Source organism: Juglans regia, chromosome 13 (assembly GCF_001411555.2).
Source record: "Juglans regia cultivar Chandler chromosome 13, Walnut 2.0, whole genome shotgun sequence".
Classification (NCBI taxonomy): Eukaryota; Viridiplantae; Streptophyta; class Magnoliopsida; order Fagales; family Juglandaceae; genus Juglans; species Juglans regia.
In genome coordinates this window covers 31,759,068-31,785,345 of record NC_049913.1, presented here as the reverse complement: position 1 = coordinate 31,785,345, position 26,278 = coordinate 31,759,068, and the positions used below count along the sequence as shown (strand labels likewise).

Here is a 26,278-nt window from a genome sequence, read left to right as displayed (position 1 = left end):
TAAAATAAGATAAAATAATTTTTATATCCAAACGATGGGATAGTAAAAATATTGATCTCATATTTGATATTAGACCACGTTTGTCATCAGAATTAAGTAGCTTATAATAATAACATTCAAAGTGGGGGACACGAGCCACAAAAGCAGATCCAGCATGCAGTAGCCATTATTCTTAGTATTACTATTCCTTAGCAGTAATGTCCATTATTAATTTGAATAAAACGAAAAGAGTACTTTTGAGGGTTGATTATTCATCAAAAAAGGAAAGGGAAAAGGCCGGGGGTTAAAAAATGCTAATATGGGTACTGTTGGTGGCCGCCCGGTGGGTTGGTAGTACTGTGGCTCAAGGCCAGAAAACAATGCTAGATGGGCAGATCATTCTGATCAGCCTCTCTCAGCAGCCAGCCCCCATATATACACGTGGATCCCATTTCACCAGCTAATTTCCTCCACCTAGCTTCCACGTAATTGGCCAGTGATAACAAGAATGATAAATTTATCACAGATTAACGTTAGAGCTACTATATTTATCACAGAATAAATTGAAAGTAAAATCAAATTAATATTTATTATACAGGTGACGTACGTGTACCAATTAAATGAAATTTGTAAGGTTTTTATGGATTCCTATGTGTTAAACCATATGATCCACAAAGCTGGTGCGTTTGAAAACCATGCCACTTTACCCTAGTTTTCCTCTTTGTGATATGAGAACTGCATTCCCCACTTTCTCAGTCGGCAGAAATAACAGTACTACCCTATTACGCTTATATAAGTCTCTGTCTCTCTCTCCCCGTCCTGCTCCTTCAAGAGCAGCCGAAAGGGTTGGTTGTACAGAGGGACAGATTGAGAGAACGATCACGTATGCTCGAGAGTACATCATTTTCAAATATATATCATGATAATGAAGGAAAAACATCTTGATTACTTGTTAGTTCCTACAGGCCTTACAGTAATGTTGGCATATCACATATGGCTTCTCTATCGAATTGTGCTGCACCCCAACAAGACTGTCATCGGCATCAACGCCACCAATCGCAAGTTCTGGGTCCAAGCTATGATGGAGGTAAATTCTTTTCTTGTCTTTCTCGTGGCATTTCTTAGTACTGTTACATGCAAGGTTGATCGATCATGATGATGCCGGAATTCTCAAAAACATAATAAATGTGATTTCAGTTTCAAAGCGATTGGATGGTGCTTGACCGTATATAAGATTACTTATATAATAATATGGTTATAATATGCATGCAGGACGCGCCCAAGAATGGTGTTCTTGCCGTACAGACACTGAGAAACAATATAATGGCATCGACCCTATTGGCTTCCACCGTTATAATGCTTAGCTCCCTCATTGCCCTCTTGATGTCAAGCAGTAGCTGGGAAAAATCGTCATATAATCTTGTGTTTGGGGTCAGAACCGAGCTTGGCTTCACCATAAAGTTCTTCTCCATATTGGTCTGCTTCTTGTTCGCTTTCCTGCTCAACGTGCAGTCTGTAAGGTACTACAGCCATGCAAGCATCCTCATCAACGTGCCTTTCAAGAAGGTGTCATCGAGTCCGCACTATCTTCATCTCACAGCCGAGTATGTTGCCAGGACTGTGAATAGGGGCGGCTATTTCTGGTCTCTAGGTTTGCGTGCCTTCTACTTCTCTTTCCCTTTGTTTTTCTGGCTCTTTGGGCCTATTCCCATGTTGCTTTCCTGCTTTGTCCTGGTTTTCATGCTCTATTTCCTTGATGTCACACTTGAATTTGGGAGTGCGGTTGCTTTTTCTGACAATGACCACGGCAAGGATCATGTGGCACTTGGGATGGAAACTTGAAGTTGGTCCCTCGTGTGGTTGGCTTATGGTGCCATTTTCAAGTACTTTAGCATGCAGGGAGGCATACCTTAGAATGGCTGCACGCTAAGACGAAAGACGAAGAGGGTATTCCAGCTAACTACTTAGGTTTATAGGAAGAAAATAAGCGCAGTCCCTATTCAACTCAAGTTGAATTAAGTTACGCATCCTGTTGTTATAGCTTGTAATAGTATCTTATCTTTTTGGCATGCTTTGTTAACTTAGTGCAGTACCTCCTTGCATTTATGTTCAATTATTTCCGCTTTCAGATTTGGATTGATGCAACAGAAAAAGAAACGATCGATCGGTAAGAGAAAAGAATGAAGAAACTATTCTAATCCTTCCCCCTTCTTTTTGATGAGAACCTTTACTCCTTTAATGGATATTAATTACTTGATTGCATGGGAACATTCCTTCTCAAAGACTTTGCACAAGGGAAAGATATATGCCTGCATATTAATCCTTGCGAGTCAATATCATAGCCCTGGTTATTATGACTTGGATATATATCATAGTCACTCAAAAACACTAGTTAGTACCTTGAAGGTTTTTTTTTTTTAACATTTGGGAAGGGAAAGTTTCGAATCCAAGACCTCCATTTTGGAGGCTGAGAGTTTATGTCAATCAGACCTTTAGCAGCACCTTGAAGTTTCTTAATTAGCAGTTGTACTCTAAAAAAATGACAACTAAGATCAAAATTGAGTTGAGAATTTTTCTCAGATTAGTATTAATTGTAATTGTGATTATTTCCAAGGGCTGGCTTGGTGGCAGAATTTAAAAAGTCTCGAACACATCAAAGTTTAAGAAGCAAAGTCAAAACAAATATGTATGATGGCAGCCTCCACTAGCTATATACTTAAATTGCACACAATTCATCCCAAAACTTTTAATTGGCCCCAACTCCCTCATGACAAGTTTTGCCCCAACTCCCTCATGACAAGTTTGTGATTTCACTTCAGTGACTCAGCTGGAAAGACAAATAATACCTATCAAAGATACTTTATATAGCGTCTGATGTTCATCCATTTGATCATTAATCAATCGGCCATTGTGATTGTCAAATTAGCCTGGAAGCAAAAGATAGTTATAATGCATCGCATGATTTGCATATTTTAAGTTGGAGAATTTTTGGGTCAGATAGTTAACAAAATGGTGTAAAAAACTGTAGTTATATTGTTTCCTTTGAGAAAAAGATGGAAAGAAACTGTTTCCTACTCACATGATACAAAAAGCTAACTTATACAAATGCAAACAACTTAATGCTGGTGCGTCTAGCTTGTATATATACAAGTACCATCCCAAATATGCATGAATAGGGATCTCAGTCATCCCCAACGAGAATTATAATTCTTCCTTCCCTCCTTTTCTTTGATAAATCTTTCCAGCAAATCGCATGCGCGCCTTACCAAAAATGCAGCGACGGTAACAAAACCAACTGTACCTGCATCCCAATGCAAATGTTCAGGATCTACAGTCACAAACACCAAATATGGCCTATGGGACGCTCAACAATCACACTTTTAATTTACAGCTTCAATCCATTTTCCAGGAAGTCAATAATCTCACCATCTAATATGAACTTTCCCGTCACATTTAACAAGATAGATCATTGATCATCTGATCTGAAGACCGACCAATGGGATAAATGGGGTAGCATTTCTAATTTATTGCTGTGACATTCTTTACATTTCTATTGTTCAACTAAACTAGAAATGAAGTAAAACAGAAGTATACTGTGCACCTTTTCTTTAGATCTCCGAGATGTCACAGTTTTTTTTTTTTTTCCTGATCTTGTGGAGCCTCCACTAGCATATGGGTTTGCATTGCCAAGGATATCTTTGCACTATGAATTGCCTCGTTGAAGTATTAAAACATCTGGTTTTAGAAATTCAAATTTCATTTCAGAAAGTTTCTGGCCATCTATCTAAAAGTTCTTCCAATGGTCCCGCTCCTTGAGTACACCAGATAAAAAGGGTATCCAACACGATCTGCCTTCCCATAAGGCTTGACATACAAGTCAGACGATACCTCCATGTGCAACATATATACATATACATACATACATACATACATACATACATACATACATATGAGTGGTAGAAAGAATATACATCAACATGACCAAGTTGCTGAGATCCGACAATGGGAGAAAGATCCAATTCAGAAAGGGTAGCAGAAATTCAAACTTATAGATCCATAATATCTTTGGAGCATGGCTGAAAATATGAGATACATGAATTCCAAAATCCATGGTGAGGGTCACCCTTTCCTTGCTGATAGATTCTGTTAACCACTTCTGAGTTGCTGACTAATTTATGGTGAAACAGAACCAATACTAGACCTGGCAATGTGGTTTTGCTCATTTGGACAGGGAATGGACACAAAAGGCCATATAAATGCTTTGCACTAGAAGAAAAAAGCTTACATATTCAGAAGGCTATTCACAAACCTTGTTAGTCATGTCTGAACATCATTGAGCTTTAACTTCAGCTTCATGTTACCACTTTGCACAACTATTTCATTTTTAGATGGCTCCACTCTTAAAACTGTCACCCTCCTCCCAAGAGAAGAAACATACACTATATCACCAATCTTAGGAAGCTGAGACTTCTCTGCAATATATATAGGTGAAAGAAAATCTATTCAAACATCATTAAATGACCTTCTTAACCAATACAAGATTAAGATAGTCTCATTCTTGGACAAAAAGCTTCAATATAGTTGGAAACTATTCCTTGCAAACATTTTTCATAGAAGCAGGGAGGATCTCATCAATTCTAAAGAATACCTGATGGTGATTTCTTAATATCTTCAACAAAAGATGCACACTTAGATGCAATAGGAGGTTCACTGTATTCTGCTGTGTTATACTGGCCATTAATTCCCAATGAATGCCGGCTTTTATCAGCTGGATTTGGCTGTGAAGATTGAATTACAGATGCACGATGCTGTCGCACTTTCCTGTGAAGAATAGAACGTGCCACTGCTGCAGCCTCGGATATTTCACGCATCTTCCTTAATCTTAGATCAGTGCTATGTTCCATTATCTTCCTTCTTGCGACCAACAGATTTTCATAAAGATCCTTTGAGAGCCTATGGTCACAAACACATAAATACCAAGTAAAGCATCCATCAGAGCATAGATTTTTCTGCTCTCAAAACAAGGTTAGCCATTTTAATAATGAGTATCAGTCATTAGGAAGCAAGTTTACCAAACTGGAATTATATTTATTTGAAATAAGTGAGAACCATATGGAAAAGGCCCGTTCTTGTACTGTTGTCAGAATTAGTGTTCACTAGTCCAAGAAAGATAAGCGTAAAGTACAGCAAGTAGACCTAAAAAAATATTCCTTCGTATTTTAGAATAATGGTTTATATCATACTCAATACATGTGATGCCTAAACAGTTTTGCCCATCAATGTCTCTTGGCAACCGTTCTAGATGCCAAAGAAATTTGATAATTGGGACACCCAATTGTATATCACATCAACTGTCAAAATTATCTATTACATTAAACAGGATGGGTTATGGTTTAATTAGCGGAAAAAAGTAGGATTTTAGAGGGGGTGGGGGAAGGGGATTTGGTCATGGCAATGGTCCTTGCATCACATTATGTATTAATAAGGGATTATGGTCTTCATAACCTTTTAAGATGTGAGCTTGAAATAGCATATATGGTGCTCACCACACTTCTATCTCTATACGCAAAACTGTGGGACTAGAGTACATTACTACTTTTATTTTTTGAGCAAAAGATTCTCACAGCACATGATGTTGCGCTTCCTCTAATTGCTCCTTGAAATCTTGCTTGAACCTTTCCATATCAGTTATGACCTGCATTAAAATATAACAGAAAGTAAATGGGATAGATGACATCTTGGTCATATACAGTTCAAAGAATTAGCTACAGTTATCTGGCATCTATAAATGCAATCTTGAAATAGTGGCAAGGGGCTGCAATTTTGAAATAAAAAAATATTAAACTTTGCATAACATAATTAAATTATGTCTGCATAATGAATTCAGTTTGATGATAAATCACGTAGCCCAAGCAAAATTCCACTTTTGAAATAATAAACTCTGCTGCTAATCCTATCCGGAACAGCAATCAAGTCATTCTAGAACTCCTTTTCTGTTACCAACAATTAAAGAACAGATGGGAATTATTTTAACACAGATGGGAGAAGTTTTCTTTAGGTGTATATTCAACGAAGAAAAGCCAAAACTACACTATATTCTGCAAGTTCAAAATAAGAATCTTTAAACTCTATGGACAAATGGAATTCCAAAATTAGAAAAGAAAAAGTATGAGCTCATGTGCATTACCTCATCTATCTCGGCACTAGCTGCACCATATAGTTCACGAGCATTGTCTACAATTGCACTGGGGAGTCCTAACCTTTCAGCAATATTGATTGCATTTGAACGTCCTACAGTAAAATACCACTTGTTGAGCTGTAGTCGGTAGTTTTATCATAATAATATGAGATCAAATAGAACACCTAATTGCCATTGGTTGCCCAGTGAGAAATTGGTCTGAAACTTTTCTAAGGCACAAGAAGTGGTTCACAAATTCACAGACGTTACAATTGTTTTAAGGAGTGGAAAGATCAATGCTCCAGAATTGGAAACCCTACATTGTACAAAATTTTTTGACGCATCAATTTAGCCCTCTCCACTCCTTAGCCATTCAACAGTACATGATTTGTTTCAAACTGCATTTCCTCAATTGCAATCAAGTTTCTAGTAATAAAATAAAGTTTCTATTTGTTGGTAGAACCTTCCGCGGTGTATTGGAGCTGATATTAATAATATTCGAATGTTTTTCTCTCTCCTCCCTCTCTCTTCGACGATCAGATATGGCTAATTCAGGGGCTTCTCGCCAGAATTAACCACGTCCTTTCCCTTTTCTGTCTCTCTATTAGTTTCTTTTTACTTATTTCTTGTGAGAGGAGGGATTGATGTCGAGTTCTAGGCATTTGAAGGTGGAATCCAAGACCTTCGTTTTTTCGAAGGAGGGAGGAAATTATATTCGCATTTCTGAGAGGAGCAGAAGGGTGGTCAAGTTTTTTTCTCTAGGGTGCCGGTGATGTCATGGAGTAATGCTTGGCACACCCATGGCGTGATAGGTTTTTCAGAAAGTTGTGGGAGGGTAATGGAGTTGTGATTATTCAGCGTCATGCTAATTTGAGGAGTCTTTTTTGTCATTGGTTGACTATGGGAATGGGAGCAAAAGGGGCTCTCTGATTATTCCCGAAGGATTGCATGGTAGAGGTTGGGAAGAATTCACGTTTAACATGTGTTTGATTGCTGGTTCTGAAGTCCCTGTTTTGGAAGAGGAAAATAGAGTCCAATATGCTCGGGATATTGATGTTCAGGAACGGCATGGGAAGGGGCCTAGCGGCATGTCGTCATCGGGAAGGGTCTTCCTCCCAAACGGTGCTTCATTTGCATCAGTCTTGAAGAAACCGGCATGTCCTCCAACAAGTAATAGCTTCAATGGCATGGAGGGTGATAATCGAAGGAAGGGGAAGGTGATTGGTGGTGAAGTTCAAAATGAATGGCAGTTCTCATTACATGTTGACAAATGGCATCATGAGGAGACATGTAGGGGTGGCAATTCGCATTTTGTGTATCTCATCAATCGGGGAAGTCGAAGGGATGTTGTGGGCAGCCAGAGCTGAGTTGTCAGGTGTTCTGGAGAAGATCAATGGCTCAATGAATAAAATTGACTCGAGCTTGGGCTTCGTTATGGGCTTAGGTAGCGTTTTGAAAGGCCCTTGTCACTTAAGTTCCCCCTCTGCCAAAGCCCATGGGCCTAAGACTGCAGCTGGTAGGGGTGATGGAACAGGCTCGAAAGATTATATTGGTGGCAATGGGCTGGGTCTGAAGCCCATTTCTCTATCATGGTGGGTCAAAGCCCATTATGGGTCCTCTTCCTCAGGCACGAACAAGAACAAGCATTGGACAACGCCGGCTCAGGGCACCACTCCGTCACCAAAAAACTTGTCGCCGGCAGTCGGTGACTCCCTTCCTATGTCAACGTTGATGGTCAAAGTTAATCCCGGTGCCTCTTCCTCGGGCAAGAATGCGAATATGTCTTGGATTTTGTCGGCGGTTGCTCAAGGGACCTCTCCGTCGTCACAGAACTTGTCTCCGGTCGCAAGGTGACCCTCTTCCTATGTCAGCACCGATGGTTAAAGCTCATCCTAGTGCCTCTTCCTCAAGCACGAACGTGAATAGGTCTCGGTTGTCGCCGGTGGTTGCTCAAGGAACCTCTCTGTTGTCATAGAACATGTTGCCAATTTCCGGAAACCCCCTAGCTCCTTTGCAAGTGCCAATCTCCACATCGCATGGTCTCCCTTCTCATCCCGACTGTCACCAGTTGCACACCTCTACTTCTGGTGTAGTCGTGGTTGATGAATCTGTGAGGGTGTCTCCCCATATTATCAATGAGGATAATTTTTCCAGGGTCTTGTGCACAAACAAGGACACAGATTTGGCGATTACGGATGTTGAGTCTAATGATAAGCACGATTTGTACTTGGTATGCAAGGGGACTAGGGTGGGTGTTTCTATTAATGGAGTGGAAGATATGGGGGATGAGCCTAGTCTTATCTGCTCTCTGCCTTCGGCTCACTCTTGGGCTAGTTTACATTCCGATTGGGTTTTACAAAAAGTGGATGAAATATGTGACTATGTAGGATTTCTTGTGAGGGTTTTGAATTGTTCTTCAAAACCCTCACAAGAAATACCTACACAGTCGAACGGGAGGGCATGGTCTAGGCTAGACAGATTTCTTGTTTCTCCCTCTTGGGAGGCGCATTTCCCTGAATTATGTCAAAAGCGTCTACTTAGATTATGCTCTGATCATTTTTCCATCCTTCTGGATTGTCTGGGTATTCATGAGGGGCGGAGATATTTTAAATTCAAGAACATGTGGCTCAAAGTTGATCATTTTGTAGATAAGGTGAGAGTGTGGTGGTCCTCTTATCAATTGTCGGGTACGCCCAACTTTGTCTTAGCTGGAAAACTCAAAGTTTTGAAGAATGACTTGAAGAAATGGAATAAGGAGGTGCTCGGGAACATTGGGGATCAAAGAAAGTCTCTTTTCGAGGAGTTGCATAGATTTGATGAAAAAGAGGCTCTAGGGGTTCTCTCGGTTGATGAGAAGGAAAGGAAACTTAGGGTACGTTTGGATAGTAAGAAGTGTTGAGAATATTTGTGAATAGTTATGAGTAGAGATTAGAGTAAGTTTGTGAGTCCCATTGAGAATATTTTGAGTTATTTGGATGTGTGAAGTATGTTGAGTTGTTGACTTTTGAGTAGGTAGTTGAAAAATGTGGGTCCTATAAATATTATAGTGATTTTATTTTTAGTAATAAATATTATAATGATTTTATTATAGTGATTTTTTAATATTAATAAATATTGTAGTGATTTTATTTTACTTTTATATATAATAATGATAAATATTATAATGATTTTATTTTTAATTTATATATAATAGTAATAAATATTATAATGATTTTATTTATATATATATAATAGTGATAAATATTATAGTAATGTTATTTTTTATTTATATATTATAGTGATTTTATTTTTAATTTATATATAATAGTGATAAATATTATAGTATTTTATTTTTTAATTATATATAATAGTGATTTTATTTTTATTTTTTATTTATATATAATAGAGATAAATATTATAATGATTTTATTTTTTATTTATATATTATAGTGATTTTATTTTTTATTTATATATTATAATGATTTTATTTTTTATTTATATTTAATAGTGATAAATATTATAGTGATTTTATTTTTTATTTATATATAATAGTGATAAATATTTTTTATTTATATATTATAGCGATTTTATTTTTTATTTATATATTATAACGATTTTATTTTTTATTTATATATAATAGTGATAAATATTTTTTATTTATATATTATAGTGATTTTATTTTTTATTTATATATTTTAGTGATTTTATTTTTTATTTATATATAATAGTGATAAGTATTATAGAATGTTTGTGAATAGTTATGAGTAGAGATTGAAGTGAGTTTATGGGTCCCATTGAGAGTATTTTAAGTTGTTTGGCATGTGAAGTATTTTTAAAAGTACGAGAATACTTGAAAAGTGTTGAGAGTAGTTTGGTACCCAAACATACCCTTAGTGTTGCAATTGATCTAGAAAAAATCACTCCTATGGAGGAGATTTCAAACTCAAAAGTCTAGGGCTCTTTGGTTGAAGGAAGGAGACAAGTGCACCAGATTCTTTCATAGAGTTGTTAATTCTCATAGAAGAAATAATGCAATTGAGGTGCTCCACTCAGATGGTAGTGTTCTTACAGATCATTCAACTATTAAGGATCACATTGACCTTTTTTATGAAAAGCTTCTTATGGAGAAGTATTCTTGGAGACCTAAAGTTGATGGGATGGGCTTGCTTTTGATTCGATTGACCAGCCTAGTGCAGTTTGGTTGGAGAGAATGTTTGAAGAGGAGGAGGTGCTTAATGTGATAAGAGGTATGGTCAAAGATAAAGCACCAGGTCCCAACGGCTTTTCCATGGCATTGTCCCAACAGCTTTTCCATGGCATTTTTTCAGGCATGTTGGAACATTGTCAGGGAGGACATCATAAAGGTTTTTCTTGAATTTCACTCATTTATGAAATTTGAGAAAAGCCTTAATGCTATGTTCATTGCATTTATCCCTAAAAAAGTTGGGTCAGGTGAACGATTATCGACCCAGTCTTGTTAGTGGTGTGTACAAGATTATCTCGAAAGTACTCACTAACCGTTTGAGTATGGTTATGGGGAAGATCATCACAAAGTCTCAAAATGCCTTTGTCAAGGGTAGAAAAATTCTTGACTCCGTTCTCATAGCTAATGAATGCTTAGAGAGTAGAATTAGGGGAAGCATCCTTTGCAAATTGGATATGGAGAAGTTTTTTTACCATGTCAATTGGGATTTTTTTATATATATCCTTGGTAGGCATGGTTTTGGGGAAAAATGGTATAATTGCATTTCTTCGGCTAGATTTTTAGTTTTGGTTAATGGCACTCCAGCTAGTTTTTTTAGCAACTCACGGGGACTGAGACAAGGGAAACCTTTGTCCCTATTTCTCTTTGTTTTAGTTATGGATGTGTTGAGTAGAATGTTGAAGGTGGTGGGGGATAGGGGTTTTATTTCGGACTTCTCGGTGGGCAGTTCCGTTCATGGCAGCATTAATGTCTCTCATTTACTTTTTGCGGATGATACTCTAATCCGCTGTGAGCCAAATTCTGATCAAATCTGTTCATGGAGGGCATTTTTGTTATGTTTTGAAGTTGTTTCTGGTTTAAAAGTCAATTTGTCTAAATCTGAAATGGTCCCCATAGGTTTGGTAAATAATCTAGGGGATTTGGCTGATCTACTTTTTTTTTTATAAGTAAAAATATTATATATATATATATATATATCAATAGGACTAACCAAGTACACTGAATGTATACAAGAAAACACATTGCCCATATTAGAAAGCCCCTAATATATGGCTGATATATTGGGTTGTAAGGTTTCTTCTTTGCCTATGAAATATCTAGGTCTCCCCTTGGGGGCACCTTTTAAATCAAAGGCAATTTGGGATGGGGTTTTAGAGAAAACTGAATGTAGGTTGGCTAGCTGGAAAAGGAACTACTTGTTCAACGGTGGTAAAATCACCTTAATCAAGAGCACTTAATCTAATATCCCAACTTATTTCCTATTTTTATTTCCTTTACCTGCAGGAGTGGTTAATAGAATGTAAAGGATATTCCGTGACTTCTTGTGGGGTGGATTGGGGGTGAGAAGAAATTCCACTTGCTCAAGTGAGATAAGATTTGTTTTCCTTTATATTTGGGAGGTTTGGGGATTAGAAAGCTGAAAACTTTTAATAAGTCACTTTTAGGGAAATGGTTGTGGCGGTATCATCAAGAAGGGGATGCTCTTTGGAGGATTGTTATTGATGCCAAATATGAGAGTATTTGGGGAGGTTGGTGCTCAAATGAGGTTAGGGGCATATGGAGTGGGAGTGAGGAAATTCATTAGCAATGGATGGGGGAGTTCTTTAGAAATTTCAGATTTGATGCGGGTAGGGGTAACCGAATCAGTTTTTAGCAGGATTTATGGTGTGGAGACATGGCCTTGAAGATTGCTTTCCCTTCCCTCTTTAGGATTGCTTCAAATAAAGGCGCTTTGGTAGCTGATTGCATGAGCAACACTGCTGGTTTGACTCAGTGGTCAGTCAGTTTTATTAGAGATGCCCACGATTGGGAGGTGGGGGCTATCACTGATTTTTACAGCTTGCTCTATGCCTTAAATTTAAAATTTGGAGGGGAGAATAGATTAATCTGGAATCAGCTTGGTAATAAGAAATTTTTGGTTAGATCTTTGTACAAAGTCTTGGTGCCACATTCTTCTATTATTTTTTCCCTTGGAAAAATATTTGGAGATGCAAAGTGCCACTCAAGGTCTGATTCTTCAGGTGGTTGGCTTCTCATGGGAAAATCCTTACTATTGATAAGCTGAGAAAGCATGGTATCGTTGCAATGGATTGGTGCTTTTCTGCAAAAGGTGTGGAGAATCGGCGGATCACCTTCTTCTTCATTGTGATGTGTCGAGGGCTTTGTGGGTTGAGGTCTTTGTCAAGCTTGGCATTTCTTGGGTGATGCCTAAGAGTGTGGGGAATCTTTTGGCCTGTTGGAGAGGGATTCAAGGAAAACGTCAAATAGCAACTGTTTGGAAGATGATTCTTGTTTGTCTTATGTGGTGTATTCGGAATGAGAGGAACAGTCGTTGTTTCAACAATTGAGAACACTCGGTGGATGGGATTAGGGCTTTCTTTTTTCATACTTTGTTGCACTGGGCTTCAGTTATTGTAATGGATGGATTTAGTTTCAATGACTTTCGTGTTGTTTTTCAACTTTTTTTTTTTTGATAAGTAAAATAAGACTTTATTGAATTACCAAAGTAACATGATACAAAGAAAATGCCCTGTTTATGAAGGCATGTTGGAAACTAGGAATTCATGAAGGTCCATGCCATTTAAGTCTATAGCAATGGCCCAAGTACAAAGAGTTTTAAAAAATAACAATTTTAACTCCTCCACAGATCTCTCTTTGTCTTCAAAAGTCCTCTCATTTCGTTCCTGCCATAGACACCACATAATACAGGTAGGGATCATCTTCCACACTGCTTTAATCTGTCTCATCCCCCGGATAGAATTCCAGCAAGCCAATACATCCAAAACTGTTTCCGGCATCACCCACGCCATATCCATCCTTTTAAACACCTCATCCCAAATAGTCTTAGCTATCTCACAGTGTAGAAGTAAGTGATTTACCGTCTCGCCCCCTCTTTTACACATACAGCACCAATCTGCAATAATTATCCTTCTCTTTCTTAGATTATCCGTAGTGAGTATCTTATCCAAAGACGCTGTCCACACAAAGAAAGAGGCTTTGGGAGGAGCCTTATGGCGCCAAAGCTTTCTCCAAGGAAACTGTATCTCTGGTTCTTGTGTGAGAACCTTATAGAAAGAGCGAGCTGAGAATACCCCTTTCTCTGCAGGATGCCACCACATCTCATCTTCCTGCTGAATGTTCGGTCGAACAGAATATAAGAGGCTATAAAATTCTACAAAACTTCCCATCTCCCAATCCTGTGCCGCCCGGTTGAAGTTGATGTTCCAATGAATGTTTCTACCTGTGACTGAGACTTCCATAACTTCCGCCACTGTGGCATCTTTGTTACTTGCAATCAAGAAAAGAGACGGAAACAGATCTAAAAGTACACTGGTACTACACCATGCATCCTTCCAAAATTTGATCTTGACACCTGTCCCCAAGTGCAATCTAGTGTATCGCTGGAAAACCTCCCATCCTCTTCTAATGTATTTCCATAACCCCTTGCCCGCTGTTCCTCTCACTTCTCTGGTACACCACCCCTCCCCTAGATCACCATATTTGCTTTCAATCACCGTCTTCCATAAGGCCTCTGGTTCCTTGGTATATCTCCACAACCATTTGCCTAGTAAAGCCCGATTAAAAACTCTCAAATTTCTGACACCCAAACCGCCATTGGAGATAGGCCGACATACCATCTCCCACTTAACTAAGTGGAATTTAAACTCCTCTCCCAAGCCCCCCCACAGAAAGCCTCTCTGTAACTTCTCAAGTCTACCCGCCACACTTGCCGGTATAGGAAATAAAGATAAAAAGTAGGTGAGAAGGTTAGAAAGTGTACTTTTGATTAAAGTAGTCCGACCCCCTTTCGATAAATACATTCTCTTCCACCCTGCTAATCTCCTTTCTACTTTTTCAATTACTGTATCCCAAATCATACGAGACTTCGGTGCTATACCCAACGGCAATCCCAAGTAAGACATAGGTAAAGACGCAATTTTACACCCCAGAATGCCCGTCAAATCCCTTATGTCTTGAACTTCTCCAATCGGTACCAACTCAGATTTATCATAATTCACTTTCAAGCCAGAAACTGCTTCAAAACACAGCAGCAATGCCTTCACCGCCCTCAACTGAGCGTGATCAGCCTCACACATGATAAGCGTGTCATCTGCAAACAACAGGTGAGAAACAGTTGCGATACCCCTACTCGGTGATCCAATCTGGAAACCACTGATGGAACCATTAGACACTAAGGCTGAGATCATCCTACTCAATGCCTCCATAACAATGACAAAAAGTATAGGAGATAACGGATCCCCTTGTCTCAAACCACGAGAGCTAGGGAAAAAACCCTCTGGGCTACCATTAATCAACACCGAGAACCGTACCGTAGAAATACACCATCTGATCCATGACTTCCACCTCTCACCAAACCCACACCTACCCAGTAAATAAAGAAGGAAATCCCAATTAACATGATCGTACGCCTTTTCCATATCTAATTTACACATAATCCCTGCTTTGCCCATCTTCAGTCTACTGTCGAAGCATTCATTAGCAATAAGAGCCGCATCAAGAATCTGTCTACCCTTAACAAAAGCATTCTGTGGTTTGGAAACAATTTTCCCCAATATCCCACTTAATCGATTTGCCAGCACTTTTGCAATGATCTTATAAGCACCATTCACTAAGCTTATAGGCCGAAAATCTGTGATCTCAATGGCTCCTACCTTTTTAGGGATTAGTGCAAGAAAAGTCGTGTTAAGACTTTTCTCAAACTTTCCTAACAAGAAAAACTCTTGAAATACCTTCAAAAGATCTGCTTTAATCACCTCCCAACACTCTTGGAAAAAACCCATAGAGAAGCCATCCGGTCCGGGAGCCTTATCTTTTGCCATCTTTCTAACCACTTCAAATACCTCTTCCTCTTCAAAAGCCCTCTCCAATCTGGTAACATCCCCTGGTTCAATAGTGTCAAAAGCTAGACCATCTAACGTAGGCCTCCAACCCACCTCTTCCGTGAGAAGCTTTTTGAAGAAAACAACCACATGGTCTTGAATAACCTCTTCTTCTCTATTCTCAACCCCTTCAATTCTCAGGACTTCAATGTTATTATTTCTTCTATGTGAGTTCGCAATTCTATGGAAAAATTTCGTACTCCGATCCCCTTCTTTCAACCAAAGAGCTCTTGATTTTTGGCGCCATGAGATTTCTTCCTGTAAGATTATCCTTTCAAGATCAGCAACCAACAAAACTTTTTGTGCTTGTTCCTCTTCATTTAGTGGCCTCCCTTCTTGTAGTCTTTCAAAATACTGAATTTCCATCAACTTGGAATTTTTGTTCTCCTCCACATTTCCAAAAGCTTGTTTATTCCACTCCTTTAGATCCTTTTTTAATGCTTTCAGTTTGTTTGCAAAAATGAAACTGGGTGTACCTTCAAATTGATACGACGTCCACCATCTTTTAACCCTTTCCACAAAACCTTCTGACTTCAACCACATATTTTCAAACTTAAAACACCTTCTGCTGTTACGTACACCTCCACAATCCAGAAGAATAGGCCAATGATCCGAAGTTATACGACTCAAACGCTTTTGCCATACATCCGGAAAATGGCTTTCGAACTCAGAAGAAATCAGAAAACGATCCAAACGGGACCATGTCTGATTATTTGACCAAGTAGCTGGACCCCCTGCTAATGGAAGATCTACCAAGTTTAAATCAAAAATAAACTCAGAGAACTCCAGACTTGCTGGTCTCAATCTTCTATTTCCCAAACTTTCACTCTGGAAGCGCACCACATTGAAATCCCCCCCAATACACCATGGGAGGTCCCACCAACTTTGTACCCCTACAAGTTCATCCCATAAAATACTTCTATTGACATCTAAGTTAGGTCCATACACTCCAGCAAATGCCCACAAGAAATCATCTGATACACTTTTAAAAGAACACGCTACCATATATCTCCCTATGTACTCCTCCACTTTCTCTACTACCCGTCTATCCCACATTATCACAACTCCTCCCGAAGCCCCTGATGAGGCCAAATATACCCAATCCACATAAATATTACTCCACAAACTCCGGATAATCCTCCTACTAATCATCTTCAACTTTGTCTCTTGTAAACAAACTATGTCCGCTTTCCATTCACGAAGTAGACGACGAATCCGAAGAGGCTTCTCTACCTCGTTTAGGCCCCGGACATTCCAAGATAAAATCTTAGGCTTCATTGGAGAACATTCAGCCCCTTCCCATTTGCCTTCTTCCTACTAGAACTTGCTTCCGAGTTCATCGACCACATTAATCTTTTTAATTCCCTACTCTTCTTTGTGCTCCCCCTCTTTTCTTGATGATGGCCAGCTTCCATAGCAGTTAACAAGGCTATAAACTGCTCCTCATACCCAACACATTCAATTCCCACAACATGTTGAATTTCTTTAGCTTTATGAATAACCCAATCTGATGCTTGATCTGGAAAATAATAATTTAGTGGGGTAGGGTTTCCCATTTTATTATTCTGATTCTGAAATTCACTTCCCATAGAAAAATCCTCCAAACCACATGGGATGAAAAGTTCATCTTCCACAGAATGCATGAAGTCATCAGAATCTTCTTCTACCTCAGCCAACTCTAGGTCTGCTACTGGTCTCCCCGACCCTTCCACTGGAAAGAGAGACATCCCAGCCTCCCCCAAACGCAAGCTCTGGTTCTCCTCTGCCGAAGGAACCCTAGGTTGTACGCCTAACAGAGGATTTCGGACACAAGCCTCCGGCGAGACCACACCGGCGACTTCCACTACCTCCGTCGGCGCCGTCTGTTGCTCCTCGCACTCTGTCGGCGTCGTCTGTACCCTGTCCGGCGTGAACCCGAGCCCATGAAGCTCGATGGAGTGTATTGGGCTAGAACTCGGTTTCGCGAGTTCTGAAGACCCGGATCCAGACCCGTTTACTTGGGTCCTGGATACCGACCCGCATGAATGGGCCTTAGGCTGTGGTCCGTAGCTTTGGGCCTTAACTTGAGACGGCCCAACCCCAGCTTGATCTTCTGCTTTCGACCGACGCCAGACATTCCATCTTTTGCTGAATTTTCCTTTCTGTTGAGCCTTTTTTCGAGTGAATCTCAGCCCATCCACCTCCTTCAGCTTATCATCTCCCTCACAATCCTTTAATGAACCGACAAAGGCTACGATAGTAGCCATATCCTTCTGCAATGCACGTAACTGCCCCTGCATTTCCAACAACTTCCTTTGCATTTCCCATGTCTGACAGTCGACAGAGGCCCTGCCATGGGCATGGTTCACCCTACCTTGCCAACGTCCCTTACCTTTGTCCAATCCCTTCGCACCAGCCACAGCAGCCACCTCCTCCTTCGCAGCTCTCGGTGTCGACGTCGCAAGAACCTCTTTATACGATCTCTCTAAGTGTTTCAGTTTCCCTCTTCCTTCCTTCGGATTGGCTCCTCCATGCAGACCACCTTCCCTTGTTCTTTCTTTCCTTTGTTCTAACAAAGCCTCCCTCATCTTCCTCCATCCCCAGCCATTCTCACCTTCTGGGATACAAAGCATATTTCTTCTTCCTCCCTGAGCATACTCTGATATTTCTACATATCTTCCTTTCCTATTTTCACAGCGTTGGGCAATAAAACTACAATAACCCTCGCGTGTTGCCGAGTATACCTCCTTTTTTCTGCTCAAGCTCTCCTCTAACACCTTTCCAAGCCAATGTATAGAGGATACACCCATCAGCATCGAGTTTTCTATCTTCCAGCTTCTCTCTGTAACTCTCAGTCCACCACCTCCACATAATGCTATAATAAAGCATTTGGACTCAATAACTAGTTCTATAACACGAGCCATCTAACTAAAACCAATCATCCCACGTTGGTAAAGCTAGATTAATCAAGAACTAGACCCCAGACCCAATATCAAGAAACAGACCTGTAATTAGGTGTTTTCTCTTATATACTTCCTGTGTACTTGGGCTATGCCTAATTACGTGGTTTTTAATAAATTTCTTACTTATCAAAAAAATAATAATAAATAATTGGAAGCTCTTTTTATATAACTAGAGATTGCAGTATTTTAACAAAGTACCGCTGAAGGTAGTTTTTTTTATTTCTAATAGTACAGCTAAAGGTAGTAACAGGCTAAAGACTAAGGTGCGGTTTGGATAGTGAGATGCGATGAAATGGTTTTAGATGAAAGTTGAAAGTTGAATAAAATATTGTTAAAATATTATTTTTTAATATTATTATTGTTTTGAGATTTGAAAAAGTTGAATTGTTTATTATATTTTGTGTGAGAATTTGAAAAAATTGTAATGATGAGATGAAACACTTTCACTATCCAAAACGAACCTAAGTAATCACATTTTTTTATTGGCACCGGGTGTCCAAGAACAGCGTCCTGACTAATCCCAATGGTGCACAAGCCCTCGGCAAGAAGTTTCCCACAAATGCATGTCAGGTAATTTAAGGGGAAAATCCCCTAGTCCGATGGCCCCTAGAGATTGTTTGCACTTAAGGGGATTTGAACCTTAGACTTGGGGGGAGCATATCTCCAAGCCCAAGGCCTTTACCACTTGAGTCAAGCCCTAGAGGTTGACTAAGTAATCACATATTTTTTTTTATAAGAAACTAAGTAATCACATATTAAAAGTAACTAAATTAGTATTTGCCATTCATAACACTGCACTATATCATCGTGCTTTTGGTAGTAGTCACTGTCAACATAACTCCAATTTAGGACCAAATCCCATGCATAAAACAGTCTCACAAACTATTGAGACAGGAACATGATTATGATTCAACTTCTTGATACAGATCATATATGATTTGTAATAAAAGTCATTATGCTATGTGGAACAAAAACATTATCACTGTTTTTCACCAACATTGGAATGTGGTAGAAAGTGGCTGGGGTCACTTCGTTGAAACATAATAAGCCATTTCCTACATACATGAGGGCTTCCATTTTGTGGAAAAAGACATTGACGTGAAACTTTTCCATTAATATATCAAACACAATTTTTTATAAAAAATAATGAACATAATGAGATTTGGAACTTTGCATCAGTTTGGGAATAGTTCTTACCTTTTTCCGTCTTTTTAACACTTAAATCAAAACCAGTTTTGAGAAAAAGAAGGAAAAGGAGTAAGCAAAAGGAAAAAGTAGCAGCATGAATGACAGAGGTCCAAAAGTGACGGTAAAAACCTGGTACACCCCAGAGAATCTTGAATGTTGGTTTCAAGTTGACTTCATCGAACTCCATGCATGCGTTTTCGAAGGCGTCATTACTGTTAAAGCAACAATCTCAAGAACATGATTCCATGAATTTAGGGCAGTCAACAAGCACGACATTGAGGCATAACTTACTTGCAATTAACTTCAACAAAACTAAATTTCCTTTTTAAACTAGACATGTTAAGCAAATGAAACTTGATATTATCAACATGTCAGCTTGATCTTTACACAAACATTAAGTACCTGTATTTCAGGGTTTTGAGTTCGCCATGATGTGTCGTAGCTATTGTCAACAAAGCACCAGTTTCAGCAAAAGACTCCAGTAATGACATCCCCAATGCTGCACCTTCAAGAGGATTGGTTCCCGCACCAACCTTACAAATGCAAAAGGAATGTAATCTATATAACCTCATCATAAAAGTCAGTTTCTTATTCTTCTCATGTTTCCTTTTGAAGCAATTTTTGCACTTACTTCATCTAGTAGCACCAATGACCGACTTGTTGAGTGCGATTGAATGTCCTGCAAGATGTTATAAAGAAATTGCATGTGACCTTTTCATATGAAAAGGTAAATAGTGTATTATATCCACAAGGAAAATCACCATCACATCCTAGTATTTACTCAAACTGCGTAAACAAGAGTCTATTGACTTAAACAGCTGTTCGAATTAAAGTTCATTATGCCAAAATAAAATCATTATTAGAGCTCTCAATTGTTACTGGGAATTGTACATCCTTTCATAACAAACTGTGAAGAATAACAAATTATTGTTCCCAAGACTAAAATGCCGATCAATGTAACAAACTCTGAATAGGTATAGAAATTTAAAATAAAAATAAAAAATCAAGAATAACAGAGGCTTCTATCTCAATTACACACATGTCTGAGTTAATCAGATTTCCAGAAATATGAAGTATAACTTATGAAAACATATTCTTAATAAGATAATGAGCTGCATGTCGAAAAATAAATAGACATGCACAAGCAACCTTGCAAATTCGGTAATGGAAATAGAACTGTAAAGGGATCATAAGAAACATGGCAATGGGAATAGTATACCAGCATTTACAAATAGAAACAAAATCAACAAGAAGAATGTATTCATAAAATCATGCTATGAACCTTTGTAGCTAATGGCTTCATGGCAATTAAGTTTAAAATGTACACTAACTAAAGAAAATTCCATGATGAAAAAGTCTATATCATATGAGCATACATGTGGAATCAGGTTGAAAAGTAACTGATGGTGAACAGAAGATGTAATCTGCTGACGAATTACATTGAAGAAGAGGCATATATCGAATCTTAAGCAACTTCTAAGCATTTATAATCTCTAGCTGGTAATGTTGATGTCACACAACATTAATTCGAAGAGAAAAGAAATGTGCTTTGAGATATATTATCCTTACACTTATTCGCTTCAAGTGGCCAGAGAAGGTAGACAAAGACTGGGACAGGGACTGTTCATCCCCAATGTCAGCAAAAACAGCATCAAACCAAGGGATTTTTACAGATTCAGAAGCTAAAACGTGAAGACCTGCAACAATAGAAAAATGATTATGACAGTGAGAGGTGGTAAAACTCTAAAAATGATACAAGAAAAACAGACTGTATAGTAGAATTATTATTGAAATTCTTCCATTGGTTCTCACTAACTTAACATATTTAAATTCCTCATGAGATTATTCATGAGCCACATGGCTGGATTTATGATTGCACAAGTTTCTACTGTCAACATTAAGAATGAAATTAGTGAGAAACTCAAAGCAAACTTGGTATGTGTAACTGGAAGTAGCATTTTAGACTCAATAGTTTAATGCATGAAAATTCTCGACCTAGATCTATGGCAAGCTGTATTTATTTTCTGTAACTATATCAAGCTTACCATAAATGTCTAAATATCAAAACATTTAGATTGAGGAAAAAGGAAAAAACTATAGAAATAATATGCTTTAGTCCCTGCATATTAGTGAGTTATGAGACTTGTATTTAGAATTCCATCGGCATTTTAACCGTTTTTCGTTTAATAAATAAAATTTATTAAACAAAATACATAAGGTGCATCCAGGTATGCATGATGTATATAAGAGAGTCCCCTCTCTAGAAATATAAAATGATACAAGAAATTCATGAATAGTTAGCCCACTAGATTCTATAGAGGCTGTCCAATGGAAAAGGGTATCAATGCATATAATAAGAACTAATAAAACTAAAAGAAACATTGCATGAACCTGATTTAGCCATCATAGCCGCCAATCCAACAGTCTTTAAGCAAATGGTTTTGCCTCCGGTATTGGGGCCAGTTATGACCAAGACCCGAGTTTTATGATCTATAAAAAAGTCAACTGGAACTGGTTGAGCTTGTTCTAGAGCAGTAACCTAACAAGCAGAAGGGAATTTTTCTTGAAACAAATTATCTGACTATCATTCGAGATGCAAAATAACAAATGAAAAATACTTTAGGAAACTGGTAACATGAACTTCCAACCCATATTAGTGAAAAGTTACCTGCATTTCTAAGGATAAAAGATCTATATCTGCATCTCCCTTTCGTGACATAATCTCACCTTGCTTTTGCCTCCTGATTTCCTGAGGAAAAGAACGTTAACTAATAATATCTGAGACATCAACTCTTTGCATAAACCAAAACATGAAGGTGTAATGACTGGTAGCAACAACCTGAAAATACCTTTTTCCAACAAAGTCAATGATTGAAGCATTTTAAAATAGAAAAATTCTAATCTCAACACGGAGTACTTTACAGTAAATTCATACACCAAACTCTTAATTCAGGAACAAACCCCCTTCCCCCAACAAAAAAATAAGTAAATAAAAAAAGTAAGATAGAAAAATAACAGCAGTGGCTTTAGAGTATAACTTACATTAGTAGCATTACTGACATCCTTCCTGGCCTTCTGCAAAATTTGCCGGTGCTGCTGAAGCAACAAAGGGTTATAAGCTTTTGGCAGATACAATGTCCACTCCCTCTTAATCGGGTAAGCTGCCTTTGAAGATTTGGTCCCTGATATGGATGCAACAGAACCAGAAGTGCCGTTGCCTTCTGGGAGAAATAAATCAGGACACGTGCCTCCAAATGAAAGACTATAGGTTGCTCGAGCATTGACCTACATGTTAAGGAATCACCCATCTTTGAGGAATCACCAGCTAGAACAATCTGATGGCTTGCGTGTGCACACACCTATCTTTGAGGCACTAACCTCATACCTTTCTTTTCCCAAACTTAAGTCTAAAATTCCTTAATAATTGCTGAATGAATTCACTACTTGACTTAGTGGATTCACAACTTGACTTAACAAGACCATGGCTCAAACTTTATAAGCTGGCTAAACTGCTCTCATTTTCATTTTATGCAACTCATGGCATTAAGAAAGAAAGTGCATAAAGTAGAGGAGTTTGTTTCTTCTAAGATCGAGAGAGAGAGAGAGAGAGAGAGAGATAGGAAGGGAGGGAGAGGCGAAGAAGAATGGTATCAGACACCTACCACATCCAGCCGAATTATAATGTCCAATAACTGTTCAATTTCATCAAGATCCATTTGCATCTGTGCAAGAAACAGCGACATGAAAACACAATAAGTAATGTAAATATTTGCAAATGAAAATAATTATCATACAACAAAACAAAAACCTTTTCTGATAGCATTGAGAGTACATCTGCCTCAGCCTTTGCTGCTGATGCCCTTGCTTGCTGCAGTTCATCATTCAAAGGAACGGCAGAGAGTGGCTCTACAATGCTTCCTGTGACTGAACCACTAAAACAGTATACAACTCTCAGGAAAGGGTTATAATGTACGTGGATTATTTAGAAAACCAGGATTCCTTGTCATCAAGAAAAAAAAATTAAAAAGCAAACCCAAATTGTTTACATGTGCAGTGTTGGCTGAAATTTATACAACAAAATTTTATGGACCTGGATAACAGTAGACCCTTAAAACTTGTCAGTCGATCAGCCACTGATTTTATACACCACCGGCCGTCAATGTTACTCACTTCCTGAACCAGTATTACTCGATTCAGTAGGAAGACAAGGGAATAACGAAGATAGAGAGAAATACACTTCTGATCTTATGGTTGTTACCAGAAACGATGCTTCACTCTTTTCATTCCTAATTAGGCTCTCCATTAAATGATATATCTGAACAGAGAAGACAACAACAGATTCTTAAGATGAAATTGTTGATAACAATCTAGAGAAATGCTGTTTTTAAGCTGTTGGCCAGAATGATAACAATGAAAAGTTGCTTGCAGGTCCTGCCAACTACTTATATGCCTGAAAATAGGGCCCAAAGGACTGTCGAGCCCTTAAGCAGGTGAGACAGGCACTGCAGAGTTCCCAATTTGCCTAGCAGAGTTCCCAACAAGCTGCTTGACTCTTGCTTGGGCCCTTGGATTACCTAACTATCCATAAACCTTAATCGCTAACAACAGAAAGATGAATGATAGAAGAGCTCCCCATCTTCACTACAATGAAAAATCTAAACTCAACTCAACCAAACTGTTGGAAGCAATATTAAAAGTTTCAAGAAACCACCATTGGAATGGGTGGTTCTATGTTCAGGGGCAGGATGGTTAGATATCTTCTGGCAGATGGCTGCACTAGACTTGCTTTATTAAGCACTACACTTAGTATGCTCATTAAGCACTACTCTTGATAGCCCTCCTCAAATAATGGCTGGTGACACCTAGAAGTTTCTAACATTTGGAGAAAATATATGACAAAAAACTGGATTTTACCTTTCTCTCAAGCATCCTCACTCGATCGCGTGCATGTTTCAGCATTGAACTCTACAGTGAACAAAATTTGAAAAACAAAACTAATAAGATTACGGAAATACTGAACACTTATGAACCAATAATAATTTCATCAGGACAAATGACAAAGAGAACCTATCAAAACATGTATCGCAGCAGAACAGAAAATATTTAAGTTTCAAAAAATTTTTGCAACAAAAACACAGTTTGGCTAAAAAATTAGAAAGACATCACAAAATCTATCTCAACTATAATAATCAATAGAATTGCACCACCGAAATATGTATAATGGCAATGATGGAAATTATATGAGGTAAATATGTACAAACCGCGGAGTCTTTAACCGAGCCATCTTCATCAATTACTTGCAATATGAATTTCACTAATGATCGATTTATAACCAATCCCATTATCTGCATGCCGTGGAAGGGAGAAGTAAGGCCATGAAAGCATTCAAAAGATAGGGAGACAGTAGGTTCTTAGGTTCAATCTTAAAGCTCCAATAGTCCAATTACATCTTCTGTGAGAGGCATGAAGCGTCTGTACCAATCTTCATCTTCCTTGATTGCAGCTTTTAGATTAAACTGCAGAGTATCAGCAAGCTGTAGTAGAGCTGCAACCGCCATCGCCTTATTCCCATCCACCGGTAAACTTCTCCGTGCTTGTAGGATAGCAGATTTCACCTTCACGGACAACATAGCAAACACTTGGAGGAAAGGCATGAATGATAAAAAGGGAAGACATTCACATATTTTTTAACAGAGAAATAAGGAATCTTTCATTTGCAAATGTTGAAGAGTTATTCTGAGAAGGTGTTTTGATTCATGAAATTAAATAAAGAATCTTTGGTTCTTTGGCATTCATTGCTTTCTTTTTTATAACACAAAATAAATAATAGAAAATGAAGATAGCCCATTATTAAATTCCACAAATACTAAAATAATCGTAACGGTTTCTCAACGAGCTAGAATGAACCCAACTCTGGACAAAAGCTGGATAAGGCCGTGCATGTATTCATTAAATTTGTCACTACATGTATGACCGAAAGCCACAATGAAAAAGCTGCCTCTAAGAACAACCATTTTGTATCTGCTCAACTGAAACTCAGTAATACTAACATATCATCTGTGAAGAAAAAAAAAAAAAAGGATAACAGCGAAATAAGAACAGTGCCCTCACGAGAACTGCGTCGATGCCACCGAAGTCCAACCTGCAACCACCGTGCTTGTGCATTTCAACGGCCGCATTAGTCTCCTCCAGAAGCCTCAGGCTTTCCTCGTACGTCTGGTTCAGAGAGCACAGCTGGGCCTAACACAGGGCAAACAGAACCAAATGCAAAAAAAAAAAAGTTGTCAAACAAAGCAAAAGAATAAACATTGATGACGTAATAGACAGATGGAGAGAAAGGGAGAGACTTTGGTAGCTTCGCGGCCCAAGGAAGTGCCGGCAAAGGATGCGACGGCGTCGCAGAGACTGCCCCATTCGAGAACTCTGAGACTGTCGTGGTGAACCGAGGATTTCTTGTTGGTAGCTTCGTCGTCGTAGGTAATAGAAAGGTTTGCGGAGACGGGGGCTTGTCTGAGGAAACATGGGTACTTGAATCTAACGGATTTGATAATAGTAATCGGAAAAACAGAGACTGAGGTGGCGTTGGGATTTACAAACAATGCGCAGTAATCCATTCCCGTCTCTCTTTGGGCTTTAGCTACAGAAACCGTTGGTACGTGGAAGAGAGACCTGGATAGAAAGCACAACGTGTGGCTAGATTTACGGTTTTAGAGAATTTATTAAAATATAAATCATTAATTGATCACCCGACGGTGGTCGCCGATCAAACTTATGGTAATTTGCCGTGCCAAAATAGTCGTGACAGTGAGATGATTATAAATGATACGTGAATAATAATAAAAATAATTTTTTTTGTCTAGAGTTTTTTTATAGAAATGTTTTAATTATAAAAAAATTTAAAAATAAA

General features: G+C 38.5%; 2 protein-coding genes across 4 annotated transcripts; one reads left to right on the top strand and one right to left on the bottom strand.

Annotated features, from left to right (window-relative positions):
- Positions 1-785: 785 nt before the first annotated feature.
- Positions 786-2,115, top strand: LOC108996611. The gene is made up of 2 exons (XM_018972598.2): positions 786-1,066; positions 1,252-2,115. The coding sequence occupies exons 1-2, from the start codon at positions 899-901 to the stop codon at positions 1,819-1,821; spliced, it is 738 nt and encodes a 245-aa protein (XP_018828143.1). The 5' UTR covers positions 786-898; the 3' UTR covers positions 1,822-2,115.
- Positions 2,116-2,994: 879 nt separating this feature from the next.
- On the bottom strand, positions 2,995-26,057 carry LOC108996610 (endonuclease MutS2). 3 transcript variants are annotated; one of them, XR_001997040.2, is made up of 22 exons: positions 25,719-26,057; positions 25,483-25,611; positions 24,819-24,986; positions 24,633-24,716; positions 24,286-24,336; positions 23,630-23,686; positions 23,462-23,544; positions 23,180-23,303; positions 23,034-23,093; positions 22,414-22,656; positions 22,040-22,120; positions 21,763-21,910; positions 20,941-21,068; positions 20,003-20,050; positions 19,774-19,904; positions 19,501-19,583; positions 6,167-6,270; positions 5,604-5,674; positions 4,628-4,932; positions 4,289-4,451; positions 3,581-4,180; positions 2,995-3,280 (listed from the first exon to the last, which is right to left on the bottom strand). XR_001997040.2 is itself a non-coding variant. In XM_018972595.2 (21 exons), the coding sequence occupies exons 1-20, from the start codon at positions 25,983-25,985 to the stop codon at positions 4,297-4,299; spliced, it is 2,520 nt and encodes an 839-aa protein (XP_018828140.2). In that variant the 5' UTR covers positions 25,986-26,057; the 3' UTR covers positions 2,995-3,280; positions 4,289-4,296. The 3 variants fall into 3 exon arrangements, 1 of the variants encoding a protein (XP_018828140.2); XR_001997039.2 differs by having other exon boundaries at positions 3,581-4,451; XM_018972595.2 differs by lacking the exon at positions 3,581-4,180.
- Between the last annotated feature and the right edge of the window lie 221 nt (positions 26,058-26,278).